Consider the following 19,305-nt stretch of genomic DNA (forward strand, 5'->3'; position numbering starts at 1 on the left):
GCTCCTTTTCTTATATAATCCTTTATTTCTTTCAACTCCTGTTTCACTTTACCAAATTCAGTTGCCATCTCTTGTCTACTCTGTCCCAGTTCTTGTTTCGTTATCTTAATCTCATCCATTATCTTCTGAAACATATCCAGAGGGGAAAACCCTTCCAGGGATACATCCAGGGTCTCTGCCACTTCTTTGATTGTCATTCTTAAAGCCGAAGAAAAAACCCTTCAAATTTCCAATATAGCCACAATTCCCAAGCAAAGAGTAATTTGCTTCTTTTTCCAGCAATAAGGGGGTTAATATTCCAGGCCTGTTGACATCATCTGGCCAGCAGTTCTTATCTCCCGCACGTCCAAGAATGCAAAACAAATTTGGTTCACAACGCCGAACAATTAGTAACAAACACAAACAGCAGATTCGTCTAAAGAAAGTAGTCCAAGAAAAAGTAGTCCCAGACATATATCAATCAAATAATCATCTAGATCAGATTTTCTCTTCTGATAAGTTGCCCCTCATCCGTTTTAATCTTTATAGTTTCCAAATTCAGGCCTTTTTGCCATAAAAAATAAGATAAGCTTTTTAAATTTTCTTTCCTCCTCCTTAATTCCTTGTATAAAACAGAGAAGTGTAACTCACCCAGGTATCTTGATTTCTGATTCTGAAACAAATCTCTTTTACTGTAGTAATTTAAGCCAAATGATAAGAAAGCTCGCCAGTTGTGGATCGTTTAAAAGAAAAAACATCTCGCTTTTTTCAGCCCAGCTTGCTGGAAGTCCTAACTCCATCCTCGGCTGCTAGGTATGCCTTCCTTTCCCAGGGAATTCCTGATCGATTCCAGCCACTGACAGCCTAACGAAGTTTCTGTGGATAATCTTCGGTTCACCCTTGCCTGGGAGAACATTTATACCAGTCAAAGTTCCATTTTGACTGATTTTAAACTGAAAAAAGCTTCCTCTGAGACAGAGCTCATCTCAGAGGCAGCCACAGGCGGAGCAATCCTTCCGGGAAGTCGTTTCCGAGCCAGATTCAAGGTGTTGGTTTTGACCTATAAAGCCTTACACGGTGTGGGACCGCAATACCTTGTGGAACGCCTCTCCCGCTATGAACCTACCCGTTCACTACGTTCAGTATCTAAGGCCCTCCTCCGGGTACCAACTCATCAAGATGCCTGGAGGATTGTTACTAGATCTAGGGCCTTTTCTGTAGTGGCCCCCGAACTGTGGAACAGCCTACCAGAGGAGATCCGCCTGGTGCCTATGGTACTTTCTTTCAGGCGCCAGGTTAAGACTTGGCTATGCTCCCAGGCATTTTAATGTTTAATGTGAATGTTTTATGTTTCAGGTTTAATGTCTCTAGCTTTTGAATCTGGCTGCTATTTGTTATTGATTTTATTGTAATATTGTATTTTAACCTTGTTATCTACACCGCCCAGAGAGCTACTAGCTACGGGCGGTTTATAAATGAAATAAAATAAATAAATAAATAAATAAATAATCCTTTACGTTTAGAAAAGCTGTTGCCATCAACACACACAAATAGGATACAGAACATCTACACGCTTCTAACCCACTTTACCAGAGTATAACTTTGCTCTGATAGTGTAGTACCTTTTTGATATTTTCATCTTTCAGGCAATCTGTGAAGAGGACATGTTTTAAACCTTGTTGTTCCAAACTTTGCAGAATCCGCTAAAGGATATCAAGGAGAGATTTATGAAATCAAAGAAAGTGAAGAAAATGTAAGCCATTGATATTATTCAGTATAAAAATGCATACCTCACCTTTATTTTTTTAATTTTATTTTTTTTAAAAAGTGTTTTTAAATTTGTGTATTTGTTTTTAATGTTTTTAACTGTTGCAAACCGCCCAGACAGCTTCAGCTATGGGGTGGTATACAAATGTAATAAATAATATTTGCAAAGTAGATACAAGGCAGCTTACAACAACTTGTATAAAATTAATAAAACAATTTAAAATCCAGTAAGGGAACAGTATAAAACAGTAAACACAGCAGAGATAGAAAAAGAATGGGGGAAATCAGATCATAAAAGGTCTTTAACTAAACATATATTTAACTAGAAAATCCCCTGATAGAGGGATGTAAAGTGGAGTTCCTCAAGGATCGGTATTGGGACCTGGGCTTTTTAATTTTTAATAAACTATCTAGAGTTAGGAATAAGCAGTGAGGTGACCACATTTGCTGCTAATACTAAATTGTTCAGGGTTGTTAAAGCAAAAAGGGATTTCAAAGAGCTCTAAAAGGACTTCTCCAAATTGAGTGAATGGGCACTAAAATGGCAAATATAATTCAAAGTAAACAAATGTAAAGTGATGTATGTTGGGGCAAAAAATCTTAATTTCAAATATATGCCCATGGGAGTCTGAGCTGGCAGAGACTGACCAATGGACAGCTCGATGTTGACCCAGTGTGCGATAGCTGTGAAAAAGGCAATTCCATGCTAGGGATCATTAAGAAAGGGACTGAAAAATAAAATTGCCAGTATCATAATGCCATTATACAAGTCTATGGTGCAACCACATTTGGAATACAGTGTACAGTTCTGGTTGCCTCACCTCAAAAATGATATTGTGCCCGTGAGTAAGAAGTGACATGGTCGAGGTGTATAAAATTAAGCATGGCATGGAGAAAGTGGATAAAGAAAAGGTTTTCTCCCTCTCTCATAACTTTAGAACTCAGGGACATTGAATGAAGTTGAATGTTGAAAGATTCAGGACAGAGAAAAGAAAGTACTTCATGCAGAGCATATTTAAACTATGGAATTCTCTTCCAAAGGAGGTAGTGATGGCCAACAATCTGGATGGCTTTAAAAGATTAGACAAATACATGAAGAATAAGGCTATCAATGACTACTTAATCATGATGGCTATGCTGTGCCTCCACAGCTAGAGGAAATATGCTTCTGAATACCAGTTGCTGGAAATCACAGAAGGGGACAGTGCTCTTGCAATAAGGTCCCACTTGCGAGATTCCCATGGGCATCTGGTTGGCCACTATGCTAGACTAGATAGGCCATTGGCCTGATCCAGCAGGCTCTTCTTATGTTCTTAGTCTAATATTTGGGTCAGAAGCCAGATTGGAATGGATCCAAATAATGTTCCATCCAAGTAAAACTGGAGTTTGCTAGCTACCAGACACACAAAGATTTTGCCCAGAAAACCTAAATTTGAAACAGGGTGGTAGTGGTATAAATCAGAAGGGTCCATTGATGGCTTTTTCAGAAAGGCTCTCACTACTGCCTCTTAAGAAAACCTCTTTAACAGAGTCACCAAGTCCTATCCTGGAAGCACATCTGGACCAACAGTAATCAGCATGAGAAACATCAGTTACTTGGTTCAGAGGCGTCAGCATGCCACAGTATCTATGGAGCACTGTGATCCCTCTGTATGTAAATAGCTGAAAGCACCCGAGAATTATTTAATAAAGTATGGCTAAAGGAATCCCACCGCACACTGTGAAAGCTTATGTAAAACAGCGTGCTGCAAGAAAGTAGCAACACTTTCCAGCTTCTGTCCCCTCATTCCCTGGCAATTCAGTCCCTAACTTCTAGTACAGGATTATTAGCATACTTCATTATGTGTAAGCCAGGCAGGGAACAGATGTTTCACATCACACTAACCTCTAAACAAGCAAGGAGGCAAAGCGGGAATGAAGAAGCCAGGTGCTGTCAAAGCATGACAACTCCAGCTCCAACACCCTGAGAGAGGATCAATGACAAAACAGAAGAACACTGTAACAGCATTACTTCAGGCGCCTTACAGTTCAACAAGAAGATGAGAGTTGAATTTGCCAGCATTTCAAAACTGGGAGAGAGCACTGCCAAACAGACCAAAGAGTAAGATCTGCTTCCCATCACATGGAAAGCAAGTGGCAAGGCAGTAAATCCCCAGATGGATACCCAAGATGATGTTTCTTGGCCTATGAATTAGTCTATATGTTGCTGAAGTGACAAATATGAGAAGATCCTACTTGGGTCTTACCGGTTTGTGGGTTAGGTCTGCCAGGTCCATTTTATTCAACACCAACAAGTGTGGCCGGATACCTAGGGCTTCCTGCAACAGAGGGTTCCGGCCCGAAAGTGGGATGTGCCATGTGATAAGGAGCCAACAAGTGCCTATTATGTATTTAATTGGGTTATCGGAAGCAGAATGTGAAGCCTGTAGCCATGGGGAATGCATTTTAAGTAAATACAAATCTCAAAAGGTGAGTGCCTAAACTTACAGGATTGCAAAGAACAGACTCCAACATTTTACAGATGAAAACAGAGACACACTGTGACCTGTTTGGTCACTTTCCCTAGCCACACGTCTAGAAAAGTTTTTGCTCTCTCCAAGTACCGAAGCCCTGCGCTCCCTGATGAACTCGAACTCTCCCGATGAGATTCTTCTCAAATACAATTCCCTATCTTCTATGCTATGTTCTTTACTATCTCCCTGTTCACTTAACTACAAACCCACTAACCTAAATCGCCCTAAATGGTTTGACCAAGACTGTTTAGCCCTAAAACTACGCTTAAGGTCCATTTACTACAATTACCGGCAACAACACCTGGCCCATCTCCCCCCTGAATACTTTTCCATCAAGAGACTTTATAAGATGACCCTTGTCTCTAAAAAAACCCAAGCAACTAAAGAGGAATGGAATAACCTTATTGACGCATCCAGACAAAACAATTCCGAGAAATTTTGGGGCATTATCACTAAGGCCTTTTTAAAACCCAACCCCTAGCCTTGTATTCTATCTCCCCCCATGTCTGCGAAAATTATTTAATATCGCTATACCAAAACAAGTATCCCACCACTTCAATAAATTCCCCGACTCTTGACCCTCTCCTCCTTCCAGACTGGCCGCCTGTCGACCAAGCCCATATTAGGGAATTGATTATAGGCCTCAAGAAAGGAAAAGCCCCAGGCCCAGATAACATCCCCGCTGAACTTTTACAAAATAACTTAAACTGGTGGGCCCCTCTCTTATGTACACCACCCAGAGAGCCGTTAGGCTTAGGGCGGTATATAAATGAAATTAAATAAATAAATTATTAGCTAATCTGTTTTTCAACTTTAACAAATCGGGCCACTTCCCTCCCTCCTGGCAAGAGGTTATTATTATACCTATTTTCAAAAAAGGAGATAAACATGACCCTGCTAACTACCGTCCCATCAGCCTCCTATCTACCATTGGTAAATTGTATGCACTCTACTTGAAAATAAAACTTCAGTCCTGGCTCGATGAGTAAAATATTTTGGGATCAGAACAAGCAGGGTTTCGTAAGGGTTGCTCCACACTGGACCACTGCTTAATTTTACAGCATCTTGCGGAGAAATATAATAAATACAACAACACAGGTCTACATGCTGCCTTTATTGACCTAAGGGCTGCATTTGACTCCATCCCATGGGACAAACTTTGGTTTAAACTTTCACAATCCTCTATCGATAAGAGACTCCTTTTTCTGATCTACAAACTACATCAAAATACCTCCCTCCGGGTCTGCTGTGGCAAAGATGGTGGGCTGTCAAACCCTATTCCTACGTTCATAGGGGTGAGGCAAGGCTGCGTCCTGGCTCCCCTTCTCTTTAACATATACTTAAATGATCTGAAAGAGCACTGTTTATCCCAAGACTTTCACATCCCCAAAATTGCCTCCGAACGATGCCTTTACTGCTTTATGCGGACGCGGCCTTGCTCTTGTCCTTTTCAAAAATTGGCCTAACACGTATGTTCAAGGCGTTTATGTCTTACAGCAATAACAACCAATTAGTCATAAACTTTGAAAAAACAAAAAACTTAGTTTTTTCTAATAAAAAATCCCTACCTGTTTGGTCAATAAATGGTCACCAAATAGCACAAGTCGCCACTTACAGGTATTTGGGCATAACTTTTCATTCCTCTTAAAGTTGGACCACACACGTAAGAGCAGCAGTAATGAAGGCAAGATATTCCAGAAAGAGCTTACTCCGTTACTTTTATTTTAAAGGGGGTCGATTTGTTCCAGCACTTATTAAGTTATTTTTATACAAGATTGTTCCCCAACTCCTTTGTGGTGTCCCCATCTGGATCCACTATTTCGGTCCTTCAGTTGAATCCACGCTTTCCAGTTTTCTTCGCAGCCTTTTAGCCCTGCCCCATTGCGTTCCCTCTGCGGCTCTAAGACTAGAATGTGGTCTGTCCTCCTTGGACTGTTGGGCGTGGACTATGACTACCAGGTACTGGGCAAAAATATCTTTAACTCACCCTCAAGGCCTTATAGCTCATTTTTGGGATGATCCATATCCATCTTCCTGGCTTAATAAAATTGAAGCAAAACTAACGGAAATAGGTTTATCCACAGATTACTTGGCTACACAGGCCCCAAATGCAGTAACCTCCTTAATTCGCTCTCGGCTCAATGATGCTGATTTACAAAACTCAACTGCCTGTGCCACAAAAATCTGCTCCCCCATTTATTTAAATTTAACTTTTCCATCTGGTAAACCTGCTTCCTACTTTTATATGATCACTTTTCCTAAATTACGTCTGGCTTTTTCAAAAGCCAGATTTAATGTTCTAAACTCAGCAATTATGGAAGGAAGATTTCATCACATTCCTTATGAACAGCGTATTTGCCCCTGTGGTTCAGAAGTGGCTGAAACTCTCTGTCACTCCTTGTTGGACTGTGTGCTATATACTCATATTCGATCTAAATTCCTCAAACCCATCCTGATGAACCAGAAATTTAAAAATCTTTCTCCTAACGAAATGATAGTCACACTGTTGTCCGGTTCGGATAAAGACTTCACCATTCAAACCGCTAAATTTATTTATGCAGCCCAATCAATTCGTGCTTCTTTTTAATGAATGTAATTCTGAATTTTTATTTTGCTGTTTCTGTAAAATCTTTTTATGTGTTCACTTCGGGTCCTTGACTGTAACAATAAACATACATACACTGTGATTAACATATAGCTAATCTTCCCTCAAGGCTTCCCTCCAAAACTTTGAGATTATTTAAGGCTCTTCTCTACCTGCTCTTTTCAATAGTCTATTTTACACTGGCATCTGAAATTGGTTACATTAGAAAAATGACCATTAAAAAGTTAACAAAAAACCCTAGGAATGTTTAGCAGAATGTTTAATCCTATAATGAATCCAACTGCATTTCTACAATAGCTGCAGCTCATACTCATTCAGCAAAAGTTACTATCTAGAGCAGTGTTTCTCAATCTTTTTTAACCCATACCATAACATAAAAATCCCATGCCCCTTTCAAGCATGACTCCCCCAATTATTTTATCTGAATTTTCAGAAGGATTGAAATATCACAAGTTTTAACTATAAATAACATTTTGGGCTTACTAATAAAAACAAATCAAAATAATTTGTTAAAAATATTCAAATTTTCAAAAAAAATCCACATGAAAATTTAAATTTCAAGGATGCAACTTCAATTATTATCAATGTGAGCAGTGAGGCTGCATGCCTATCACCAGCTTTTGGATTTGGGGCAACATGGAATACAGCACATCTTAGGTCACTTTTAACATCCATTCTGTTGTGCTCCTTTGTTTAATAAGAGCAAAAAACCAGCTTTGCAAAAGTATGTAGATGAAAATGGAATAATGATGCGCAGAGCCTGCTCTCCTGTTTTGGGGTATACAGGAAGATATTTCAACCCAAATATTTCCAAAGTGAGATGTTTGAAATCATCTTTGATAACTGAAGCAAATTTGAGTTCCAAAAACTCTTCTTGAAGATGTTCTTGCAACGTCTGAACATCAATTATAAAAGGGTTCCTCACTTCCAAGATAATGCTTGTGAGATAATGCCAAATCATGTAATAAGCTGTGAACAATCCTCTCGCCTCTGAAAGGTAAAATTTCATACTTCTGTATTTTAATACTGTTAAATGTTTACTTATATTAGACATTTTTTAAAAAAATACTCATCCCTCCCCCTATCTTCTTACACCTCCCTGGTTGAAAATCACGGATCTAGACAGGCTGTTAAGGAGAAAACACGTGGGATTTATTTACATGTGTAACTTCTAGATGCATTTATTTGCACATTTATATAGACCTGTGCTGAGCTTGGAAAAGTTACTTTTTTGAACTACAACTCCCATCAGCCCAATCCAGTGGCCATGCTGGTTGGGGCTGATGGGAGTTGTAGTTCAAAAAAAGTAACTTTTCCAAGCTCTGGACCTATGAGATGAGCTGAAAGCCTCCAAAACTGTTGTGCACATTGTCAAAATGTTGAAAATGCATCTCCAACATCTCCTCAAGAGACAAACTAAGAGCCAAACTAGAAACAAAATAGGGACACTATGATGACACCAGCAACAAGAAGGCAGGAAGAACATATAACCAAGGCTTCCTGAAAAGACTTGATCGACTTCCATGCGATCCTCACAGAAGGATATGCGGGCATCATGAACCTCCAGCAGGCAATCCACCACACGCAGGCGTTTCTGCATGTCCTTGAGCCCTACAAAACAAAGTCAAGCGGGTGCAATTACAACCCAGTCCTTTGTCAAACTCCAGGGTTAAAATTGATCTAGTTTCCTACTTTAACTTTCCGAGCCAAACTATACACGCTTTCACCACAGAGATGGTACAGCCTAGAACGGCCACGGCCACTGACGACTTTCATTTTTTACTGGAAGTCCAGCCTGCGTGTTATTTTGTCGATCTCTCCGAGTTATGTCAGGTTCAGACTACCCCCTTCCTTTCCGCCCAACATACCTTTCGCCATGTGCCCAGGGAACCAGCGGGCCACATCCCGGCCACTGCAGTCGAACCGCTCCCTCCAGCCTTGGACTGGTGCCCGCAAGATAGTCGTGAGCCGCATCCTCCTCTCTTCCAGAAGACTCTCCTTGCCAAATTACTCTACTTACTTCCGGGAGAGGGAGGAAGAGTTTGTTGCTATGACAACAAACAGAGGCACTGCTCCGTCAATCCAACAGAGGAGAGGGCGCATTTTTTGTGATGCAATTGACTAGGAACCGGCCCTTAGATCTGTCACCACCCACTCCCCCATAAGTTATCTGAGACCGCATGCGCGAAGGGGGAAGGGTGAGCTCAATAACCGAGGAAGGTAAGGAGCGTGGTGGCTCTTGAGTTGATCTGATTCAGAAGGCTTGAACACTCGTTGAATATAACGTGTGAACACAACTTCCGTTTGTTGGGTTTGGGTTGTCTTGAAAAGACTTGCATTCGGGGAATTCAGATGCTTATCGTATCTTTGGGGAAGGCCATTGCTGAGTGGTAGAGCCGCAGACTTATACAAAGTAGACTCATCACTCCGCTACCCCCAGAGAGGACTTTCTGGTTTCTTTTGACGTTAGTTTCTGTCTGTAGGAATGACTGCTGCCCATAAAAATACTGGAAAAATCCAGGATTTTGGTATGATGTATATGGGCTTCAGCATTTCCACTCGCAAATAAAAAAGCAGAAGCGAAGGCGCTGGTGGCCTTTATTCACTCAGTTCTTGTATTGTGTGCAAAACGTTTAACAGTTAAAAATTAACCTGCCAATGAAGACGTGAGCACAGTCTACTGTTACCTTCATACAGCATCCTGGTGCACGAGAGTGGCTTCTAACAGCTGTGCAGTGTTGTCCACACTTCAGGATAGAAGTGAAGCTGAATGGTGTACAACGCCTATCAGTCTAGTCCAACTTTCACCCAGATGTTGCTGGGCTACAGTTCCCATCCCTGAGCATGAGATGGGGTGATGGGAGTCATAGTCCAACAACATCTGGGGATCCAAAGGTTGGAAAGGGCTGGTCTAGTCCATTTCTGTCATAAGCATACTGTAACTGCAGGCAGTAAGTACTGTGTTAACAACCTTTGAGTAGTTTAGTGTTATTATCCACTATGGCAGCTATGCAAATGTGGGAACTGCAAAGGTGATCACAGGAGCAGTGTTGCAAAGGGAGGCTTACTTTCTTTCACAGGCTCTTTTAGTGAAAAAATGCACCCCCACACTTGCTTTCACACCTGTGTGAGTCCTCCATTCCCACCCTTGCCCCCAGAGGTGGGAAAACTGGTTTGAAACAATTTCCATAGCAGTTTCCAAAATGAGGATATACTAAAATGAATGACAAGAATGCCCATTGAAAACAATAGGATATATCTGAAGTCCCCTTGGAAATAATCTCTGAATGGACTGAGCTCCATTGAAATAAATACAAGCTACAAATAAAGCTTGCTGAGAGAGAATCATAGAGTAGTAGAGTTGGAAGGGGCCTATAAGGCCGAAATCTAGCTTCCTGCAACTTGAGCTCATTATTCTGTGTCCTGCACTCTGGGATGATTGAGAAGAGATCCTGGCCCTCCTCTGTGTTACAACCTTTGAAGTCCTTGAAGAGTGCTGTCATATCTCCTCTCAAGGCTAAATGTGCCCAGGTCTTTCAGTCTCTTCTCATAGGGCTTTGTTTCCAGTCCCTTGCTCATCCTTGTTGCCCTCCTCTGAACATGTTCCAGTTCATCTGCATCCTTCTTAAAGTGCAGTGTCCAGAACTGGACAGAGTACTCAAGATGAGGCCTAACCAGTGCCAGATAGAGGGGAACCAATACTTCATGCAATTTGGAAACTATGCTTCTGTTAATTCAGCCTAAAATAGCATTTGCCTTTTTTGCAGCCATATCATACTGTTGGCTCATTCAGCTTGTGAACAACAATTCCAAGATCCTTCTCGCATGCAGTATTGATGAGTGAAGTATCCCTCATCTTATAACTGTGCATTTGGTTTCCTTTTCGTAGGTGTAGAACTTTGCACTTATCCCTGTTAAAATTTCATTCTGTTGTTTCCAGCCCATTGCTCCAGCCTATCAGTTCTCCATCCTATGAATTTTGTTTCTATCCTCTGCTAAGTGTTCCCTGCACCTCCTCATATAAGTCTTTTATAAAAAATATTGAAGAGCACTGGACCCAGGACTGAGCCCTGCAGTACCCCGCTCCTTATCTCGTCCCACGTTGAGAAGGAACCATTGTTAAGCACTCTTTGAGTATAATTCTGTAGCCAACTGTGGATCCACCTGATAGTTGTTCCATCCAGCCCACATTTAGCTAGCTTGCTAATCAGAATATCATGGGGCACTTTGGCAAAAGCTTTGCTGAGGTTGAAATATATTATGTCCACAGCATTCCCACAGTCTGCCAGGTAGGTTACGCAATCAAAAAATGAGATGAGATTCGTCTGGCAGGATTTGTTCTTGATAAATCCCTGCTGGCTTCTAATAATCACTGTGTTGTTTTCAAAATGCTTACAGACTGACCACTTTACAATCTGCTCCAGAATTTCCCCAGGGATTAATGTCAGGCTAACTGGTCTGTAGTTCCCAGGTTCGTCCTTTTTGCCAATTTTTAAAAAATCAAATATTTCTTTATTGAATTTAACAAGAATACAAGGGAACAAGAAGAAAAGAAAAAAGGGGGGAACAAAAGTAGTAACAGCCATGTACAGTAGAATTAGAATGACAAAAAGCAGCTTTTGAATGGAATTGTTTAAAAAAAAAAACATCAGCAAGTCTAGGTACTGACAATCCCTCTTCCGATAATACCAGTCTCTTCAAGCATAAACCAAGTCCCTGCAAAAGTTAGTTTGTGATGCAGGAGGTTGAATTGTATGAAGTCTTTGTCCCATAAACGTTATAAGAGGCCACCATATGCCTTCAAAATTATCTGTTTTGGTTGTCCCCCTGTGCTGCCTGATTTGGTACGTGAGCCATTCCATCAGCACAAGGTGCCACCCCAGCCCTCTCTTGGAAAGGGGGACTGAGGACGCCTGCGGTGAGTGATTTCTAGTTTGGCTGCAGCCAGCAGATATAAAATAAGAGCTTTATAAATCACTTCGTGCATTTGGACTGGAAAGATCAATATTAGTGCTAATTGAGGGTCAGGGGGGATGAGCTGCGATACTACAGCTGAAATTTCTTGGAAAACATGAGTCCAGAATTTGGAGACCATCCCACACATACACCACATATGCCAGTACCTGCCCAATTGACCACAACCCCTCCAACATTTCATAGACAAAGCTGGATTCATCCGACCCATTCTAACGGTGTATAAATACCACCTTAAGATCACTTTGTACATGGATTCTTTGCAGATACTGTGTGATATGGGAGCTTCCTCCAGAGTGTTCGCCATGTTTCTTCATCAGTCTTTACCCCTAAGTCAGCTGCCCAATTTTCTTGCAAACTAGAGAGCTTTCGTTGTCAAACAGTAACCCCTTATAAAGAAATGAGATTAGTCGGTCAAGGTTCCCAGGTCCAACACAGACGGGTTCAAAAAAAGTGAGTGTCCTGAGAGGTCCATTTATTCACAGAAAAGATCTACTAATTGCTCCAAGTTGCATCATTTGAAACCAAGTTACAGGTACTCCCTACAATTTAGCTAGCAGTTGATCTCTAGTTATCGGATGACCGTTGTCAAAGAGATCTGCATTTAGGCTGCATTAACATAAGTATAGTTTACAAATCATGTGAAGTATTGGTTCCCCTCTATTCAGCACTGGTTAGGTCTCATCTTGAGTACTGCGTCCAGTTCTAGACACCATACTTTAAGAAGGATGCAGACATACTGCAACAGGTTCAAAAAAGGGCAGATTAATGTGACTGCATTTGATACTATTGTATTTTATCCCATTTTAATGTACGTCGCCTAGAGTGGCTATCTGCCAGATAGGCGACACACAAATTAAATATTATTATTATTATTATTATTATTATTATTATTAACGATGATGATCAGGGGACTGGAAAGAAAGCCTTATGAGGAGAGACTGTAAGAACTGGCCATGTTTAGCCTTGAGAAGAGAAGACTGAAGAGAAGCACTCTTCAAGTACTTGAAAGGTTGCCACACAGAGGAGGACCAGGATCTCTTCTCGATCATCCCAGAGTGCAGGACATGGAATAATGGGCTCAAGTTGCAGGAAGCCAGATTTCGGCTGAATATCAGGAAAAATTAGAGAAGTAGTGAGCTCTCCAACACTGGAGGCATTCAAGAGGCAGCTGGACAGCCACCTGTTGGGTATGCTTTAAGTTGGATTCCTGCATTGAGCAGGGGGTTAGACTCGATGGCCTTATAGGCCCTTCCAAATCTGTGATTCTATGATCTAATACACAATATAAAACTTTGGCTTCCCACATACTGAAGCTGCCAGTGCAAACGCTTAACAAAAGCTAGGGTGAGCCCCAAAAGGAAGCAGAGGTGACAAAGAGGGTGCTAAAACCTTCACCCATTCTTTCCAGATTTTGAGCATCACTTTATAGAAAGAATTCGTTGTTTTCTGCAAACAGAGGGGATTTGAGAGAAAGGGGCCGTCCTACCATTGACAGCAGCCTCAACCAATTCCATGCCTACCCAGTGCACCTGTGAGTTCCCCATGATCATTTGGGTCAGTTGCTTAAGTTTGTATGCCTCATAGTACAGGTGCAGGCAGGGCATTCCAAGACCTTCTTCAGAATTAGGTCTATATAGTACTTTTTTGTTCACTCTGGCCTGTTTACCTTCATGAACAAAATTATTTAGCATGCGTTGCCATTTGTCAGTTTCAGAGTATTCCAGCTATAATGAAAGTGTTTGAAATAAATACAGACATTGTGGTAGGACAGTCATTTTGACCGTGGCACTGCAACCAAATCAGGTTAGATAGATCTGTTTCCAGTTCATGAGTTCTTTTTTGATCATTTTCACCAGAGGACAAAATTCCTGTTTTTTAATTGGTGAAGGTCTTTTGGAAATACCACCCCTAAATATTGTATGCTGCTTGACTACAATAAAAGCCTTGATGAAGTAGCTAAACTTTGTTGTTCTTCCAAAGAAGGTGCTATACAAAGCAAGGCAGATTTATGGTAATTAACCTCCAAGCCAGGCACCTGTTTATACTCATCAAGCAGCCACTTAAGCTCAGGGATAGTCTCCTTTGGATAGGGTGATATGAAACATTAATACATAGTCAGCAAAGAGATTAATGGTGTGAACCCTCCCATCCACACGCACTCCCTGGATTACAGGGTTGTCTCTTATTTTAGACGCAAATCTCTCCATTTGCAGTTCCCCAAATGAATCACATTTAATACCCTTGCAATTGCATCAGTAGTCTGCCTGCCTAGAACGAATCTCTGTTGATTAGTCTGTACATATTGCCCTGCCCAACCTCAGGGCTAGGACTACAGCGAGTTTTGCATCTTGGTTTATTAGGGCAATAGGATGATATGAACCCATGTCATCAGGGTTTCTTCTGATTTTAGGTATGTCCACTATTCTGGATTCAGCCCAGGAGACTGGCACCCCCCCCAATAACAAAATTAAACAGTACAACCGAGGAATCAATAAATCTGCAAAAGTTTCTGCTGAAGCCATAAATGCCTGGGGCTTTCCCAGATTTAAGGTTCTTGATAACATTTTCAATTTCCCATCGCTCAATTGGCTGGTCCAAATAGTCTTTGTGAGCATCAGCTAAAATAGTAGTTGAGTTTGCATTAAGTATGTGTCAATGATATCAGGGCACGTATCTGCAGATGTATGCAATTTTGTATAAAAATCCTGGGAAGCTTTACATATGTCAGACATGGAATAACAGTGAAGACCTTCAGCTCTAATCACTCAAGTAATGTGATTGCAGCAAGTTTTGTGCTGTAATGCTCTAGTGAGAAGTCTTGAGATCTTTTCCAAAATCATAGTAAGCTCTGTTTGTGTACTGCAAAGCCTTACAAACATAGTCAGTATCAAGTGCTTTAAGCTCGGAACATTTTTGATTAAGGTGCCAAAGAGTCCTACGGCTCTCCTGTGCTTTATGTTCTCTTTCTAGTTTCTTAATATCATCCAAGACTGCAGACTTAGATACAGTTCTGGCTTTCTTAAGTAGTGCAGATTTTTTAATGCAGTATTAAGTACGGATTTAAGAGCATCCCAGACTGTTGCTATGTCCATGTTTGGAGTGAGGTTTTCAGAGAAATAATAAGATATACCGTCTGCCAGTCTAGATTTGACCTCTGGGTTTAAGAGAAGACCTGGAGGAAGGTACCAATTGAAGGGACACCTTTCCATATTCAAAGTAATGGTCACAGACAATGGAACTTTTTTTTTTTTTACAATAATTTTTATTCAAATTTTCATAAAACATACAAAACAAAATCATAAAACATTCAAAGACAAAAAACAAAACAAAAATGATTAAACAAAAAAATAAAATGTTGACTTCCCATTTGTCGCAGATCAAATCAGTTATAGGTCTACAATATATAACAATCCTGTCTCTTAAATTATATTATAAAATCACTTTCCTCCAGTAGTTATCTTAATTAATCATCAAATCTCATAAACATTACTTTATTCTTTCCACAAAAAGTCAAAGAGAGGTTTCAATTCTTTAAGAAATATATCTATCAATTTTTCTCCAAATAAACATGTCGATTAATCTATCTCGTTAATAATAATAATAATCTTATTGTCATAACCATAGTCCAAATAAACATATCGATTAATCCATCTCATCAAAATCTGTTAGGTCCAATAATTTCAATAGCCATTATTCCATTATCCCTATTAATTCCATCTTCCATCTTCAATAGTCCTGTTAAGTCCAGTAATTTCAGTGTCCAATCTTCCATTATCAGTATTCCATAATAATCTTGCTGTCATAGCCATAGTCATATAATAAGAGTCTGATGGGAATTTCCTCTATCCCAAATATTTTCTTGCCATCAATTCTGAATAAGTTGCTGAAATATTGTTGTAAAGTCATATCTCTGTTCTTCTTTTTTACAAAATGCACTGGCTCATCTCTTGAGAGTTTTTCCATTGTCACATGGCTGCAGTTAATTCCATAGATTTTCTCTATATCAAGCTCCATCACGTCATTCCAGTCCACAAGATTATCCAAGCCATTGATAACTTTATCTCTAATATCTTCATTAATTTCTTCAGAGATAACGTTAAATTCCAAACAGTAGATTTTATTTCTAATATCCATAAACTCCAGATCTTTTTCCAATTCCACATTTGTTCCAATCTCCAGGGCTTGTATCTTCCCTTTATTTTTTCTTTTCTCATCTCTGATCTCATTCTCCTCTCTCACAGGATCCCCTATTTCTTTAAGCTCCTGCGTCATTTTGCTCAGTTCAATTTTCAGCTCCTTACTACCCTGTCGCAGGGTTTGTTTCTTTATCTCAATCTCATCCATTATTTTCTGAAACATAATTACTTCCAGATTCTCAGCCACTTTCTTGATTGCCATTTTTAAAACCACGAAAACAAAACAAAACAAAAATAAAGAAGAACCACTTCTTATTTCAGCAACAATTGGGTTAATATTCCAGGCTTGATGACATCACAGTATAAACAGAGCAGCCTGCCTTATCTCTCTATGTTCAAGAATACAAAACAAATTTAGTTCCCAGCATCAAAACAGTTAGTGGCGTCGTGAAGAAGCAGATTCGTCAAAATAAAATAGACCAAAAAGAGAATAGTCCCAGACAATATAATGTTCCTCGGAATAGAAATCCCTCTTCTGTTTATATCTTTAGAATGCACTTCCAGGACAGCTTTTTGCAATAGAAACGGAGATAAGCTGTTAATTTCGTGAATAACAGAGAAGAGTTATAGCTCACCCAGAAGTTCTTTAAAGCTGATTCATTTGACAAATCTCTTTTTGCTGCAACAATTTAAACCAAGTAAACAAAATAATAGAAAGAAGGGTGCTTGCCTGTTAGTCCATTTTCTCTTTGAAGAAAAGATAAACGTATCGCATTAATCAGATAGAGCTTGTTCGGAAGTCCGTCCGGCATTGCTGGCTGGACCTTTTCTCATAAATTAATGAAATCCAGTCCTCCCAACAAAAACAGGCTTTTGAGGTTGATCTCTACGTTTCTCCCTGCCCGGGAGAAATTTCATCAGTCAAAAAAAAATGTTCTGACTGAATAAGCTTCTTTTGAGGCGGGAGCCCGTCTCAAAAGCAGGCACAAGCGAAGTCACCCTTCCCGGAAGTCCCACAGACAATGGAACTTGATCTCCCCCCTCTCCCCCACGATTAAGGAAATACAGTCCCAGAACAAACCAATACTAATGCTCCTAGCGTTAAATTTATTTTCCACTCTTCCATTTCACAGTATGTAGGGCTTTCACCACAGAGATGGCAAAGCATTTAGGCAAGTTTCAGGTTATAATCAAGCTGTGCGTAACTTGAGTTCTCTTTCTATTCTTTTCTTTTCCCATCCCAGAATGAGCAATCCCAGCCCATTGTTTGAGAGCCCTAAGGAAGAGGCAGCTGCACAGGTTCCAGAGGTGCCCACTGATGGATGTGCCACGTACAGCCCAATGCCACTGCCACCACCTTCTCCCGATGGAGAGCCAGGAATGGGGTCCTGCGGCCAGTGCCAAACCTGGCTTCTAGACCTGCTGGACGATGTGCGCTATCTTATCTCTTGCACGAACTGGTACTAGTAACTCTCTCTGTGCCCACCTGCCAGGACCACCAGCCTGTTCACCTGAATAGGGGAGCAGAGCCCACGTTGTAGAAAAGTGACATCGTTGGCAGATCCTGGCTGTCCAGCTGTGGTTAAAGGTCTGGAGGAAAATAAATGCTCTAGCTTGATCTGACACATTCTTTCTGTGGGAACTTGGTTGCCTCTTTAAGCTGCCTGTTGCTACCTCGTGCAGTCTGAATGTTTCCTCCACTTCTGTGTGAAGTGTTAAGCTTTGAGCAGTGTCATGAATATCATGAGTCTAGCTCAGCCAAGTCTGTGTTGTAGTCCTGAAAACCACAATGTTAGGGGTAAAACATATGCAACAGCAATGCCTGGTAACATGCCTGGTCATATTTAGCAAGTGAATGTAGAGGTAGCACACCAGCAAATGGGCCTGGGTCAGTGCACTATGTTACACTAATTACATACAAATAAGCTGACCCATATGCTAAATACACTGATATCTGATGGAGCATGTCCATTACACACAGGCAAGTGCTTTACCTGTGACTACAATCAAGTCTGTTGAATGCCATTGTCAGTGTTTTTCAGCCTGACAGAAACCACAAGAGAGGGTCCTAACCCTTCTCCCTCCTCCTCCTCCTCTTCCTCCTCACAACTTTAGCCTACATTTCAGAAACTATTAGTTTTAATGTCAGTTGCTCCATTATAGAGCAGATTTACTGTTCTAGAATAAAGCTTCAGTTTGATATGTGCTCTATGCAAATTGATATTTATTCAGGACACTTGGTAGTGTTAGAATCTTGCATAGGAAAGTTACTCTGTGCCGTGCGTTTGCAAGTCTGCCACAAACATGAATGTAAATTTCAGAAGTTGGTTCAGTTGGAACTGTCCCTCTCTGCAACTGTTTAATAAACCCCTCCACCCTCCAAAAGCTCTTGACAGCAGAAACTGCTGGGCATAAGTAACAACTGAACAGCTTGAGGTTTGCCTGATTTATGAAGTTTACATTTAGTTATTAGAAGTGGAAGCACTTGCCATTTCCCTGCTAAAATGCACAGCCTTAACAAACCTACAAGGGAAAGAAAAACATAAATATATACGACAGCAATTTAATGATCAGAAGTGTAATGCAATTACTTTGGTTTTATGAGTGGACAGTGAAGGGCACAGCTTACAGTCTAGACTAATTTCCTCAACAATGAAGTAAAAGAGACATTTTGCATTAATTTGTGCAAAAACCGCTATTCTGCCTGAGAGATCTGTTTGGGAGTGATTTTTAGATTCCACATGGTCAAATTAATCTAGATTAATCTAGATTAAATTTGATCATCTGAAATCTAAAAATCATTGTTCCCAAACAGATTGCTCAGGCAGAAGCCCATAATTCAAGCTGGGTTCCAAGCTGGTGTCTTGAACTAATGCTTCCCATTTATATGGCTATATAGAAGCTTGAGAGAAACAACAATGGAATTGGGGTTTTTTAGTATTTACAAAAGACTGTATTCCATAAGTGCCCAAAGTTTCCATTTGTTGGGAGTGAAACACCAACACTTGTAACAAGTAACCTGAATCACTGGGGGGCAATAGATTGTTGGGAGTAAAGCACCAAAGCCTGTGACAGGTAACCGGAATGGGGGTAATAGACAGAAAGGCAACCTATTCCCTTGCTGATTCCTTCTTTAGTAACTGCTTGTTTGTTTTTCACAGGCATTCCTTCCTTCCTTCTTCCTTTCTAGTCAGTCAGAAATAGTGTATATGCGTGTGAGCCTCATGGCTCTACCATGGCCACATGTATGCCTGTAGTCCGAATGTCTTTCTTTCCCAGTAGTAATAAACCTTAAGATTCTTTATTCTTTCAGCCAACAGTCTTAACC

The 19,305-nt window shown here is 40.5% G+C and overlaps 1 protein-coding gene and 1 long non-coding RNA gene across 2 annotated transcripts in view; one reads left to right on the forward strand and one right to left on the reverse strand.

Moving 5' to 3' along the window:
* MTG1 (mitochondrial ribosome associated GTPase 1) overlaps positions 1 to 8,999 on the reverse strand; it is a 17,401-nt gene extending 8,402 nt beyond the window's left edge. The window contains exons 1-4 of the mRNA XM_061634739.1: positions 8,733 to 8,999; positions 8,409 to 8,475; positions 3,993 to 4,095; positions 1,602 to 1,682 (exon numbers count right to left, since the gene is read on the reverse strand). Of these exons, the coding sequence (XP_061490723.1) occupies positions 1,602 to 1,682; positions 3,993 to 4,095; positions 8,409 to 8,475; positions 8,733 to 8,838 (357 nt within the window). The 5' untranslated portion in view covers positions 8,839 to 8,999. The remainder of the gene's footprint in view (positions 1 to 1,601; positions 1,683 to 3,992; positions 4,096 to 8,408; positions 8,476 to 8,732) is intronic.
* Positions 8,729 to 17,602, forward strand: LOC133388677 (uncharacterized). The gene is made up of 2 exons (XR_009763881.1): positions 8,729 to 9,084; positions 17,222 to 17,602. It is a non-coding gene; the product is annotated as an uncharacterized LOC133388677 (long non-coding RNA).
* Positions 17,603 to 19,305: the final 1,703 nt, after the last annotated feature.

Source organism: Rhineura floridana, chromosome 7, assembly GCF_030035675.1.
Source record: "Rhineura floridana isolate rRhiFlo1 chromosome 7, rRhiFlo1.hap2, whole genome shotgun sequence".
NCBI lineage: Eukaryota > Metazoa > Chordata > Lepidosauria > Squamata > Rhineuridae > Rhineura > Rhineura floridana.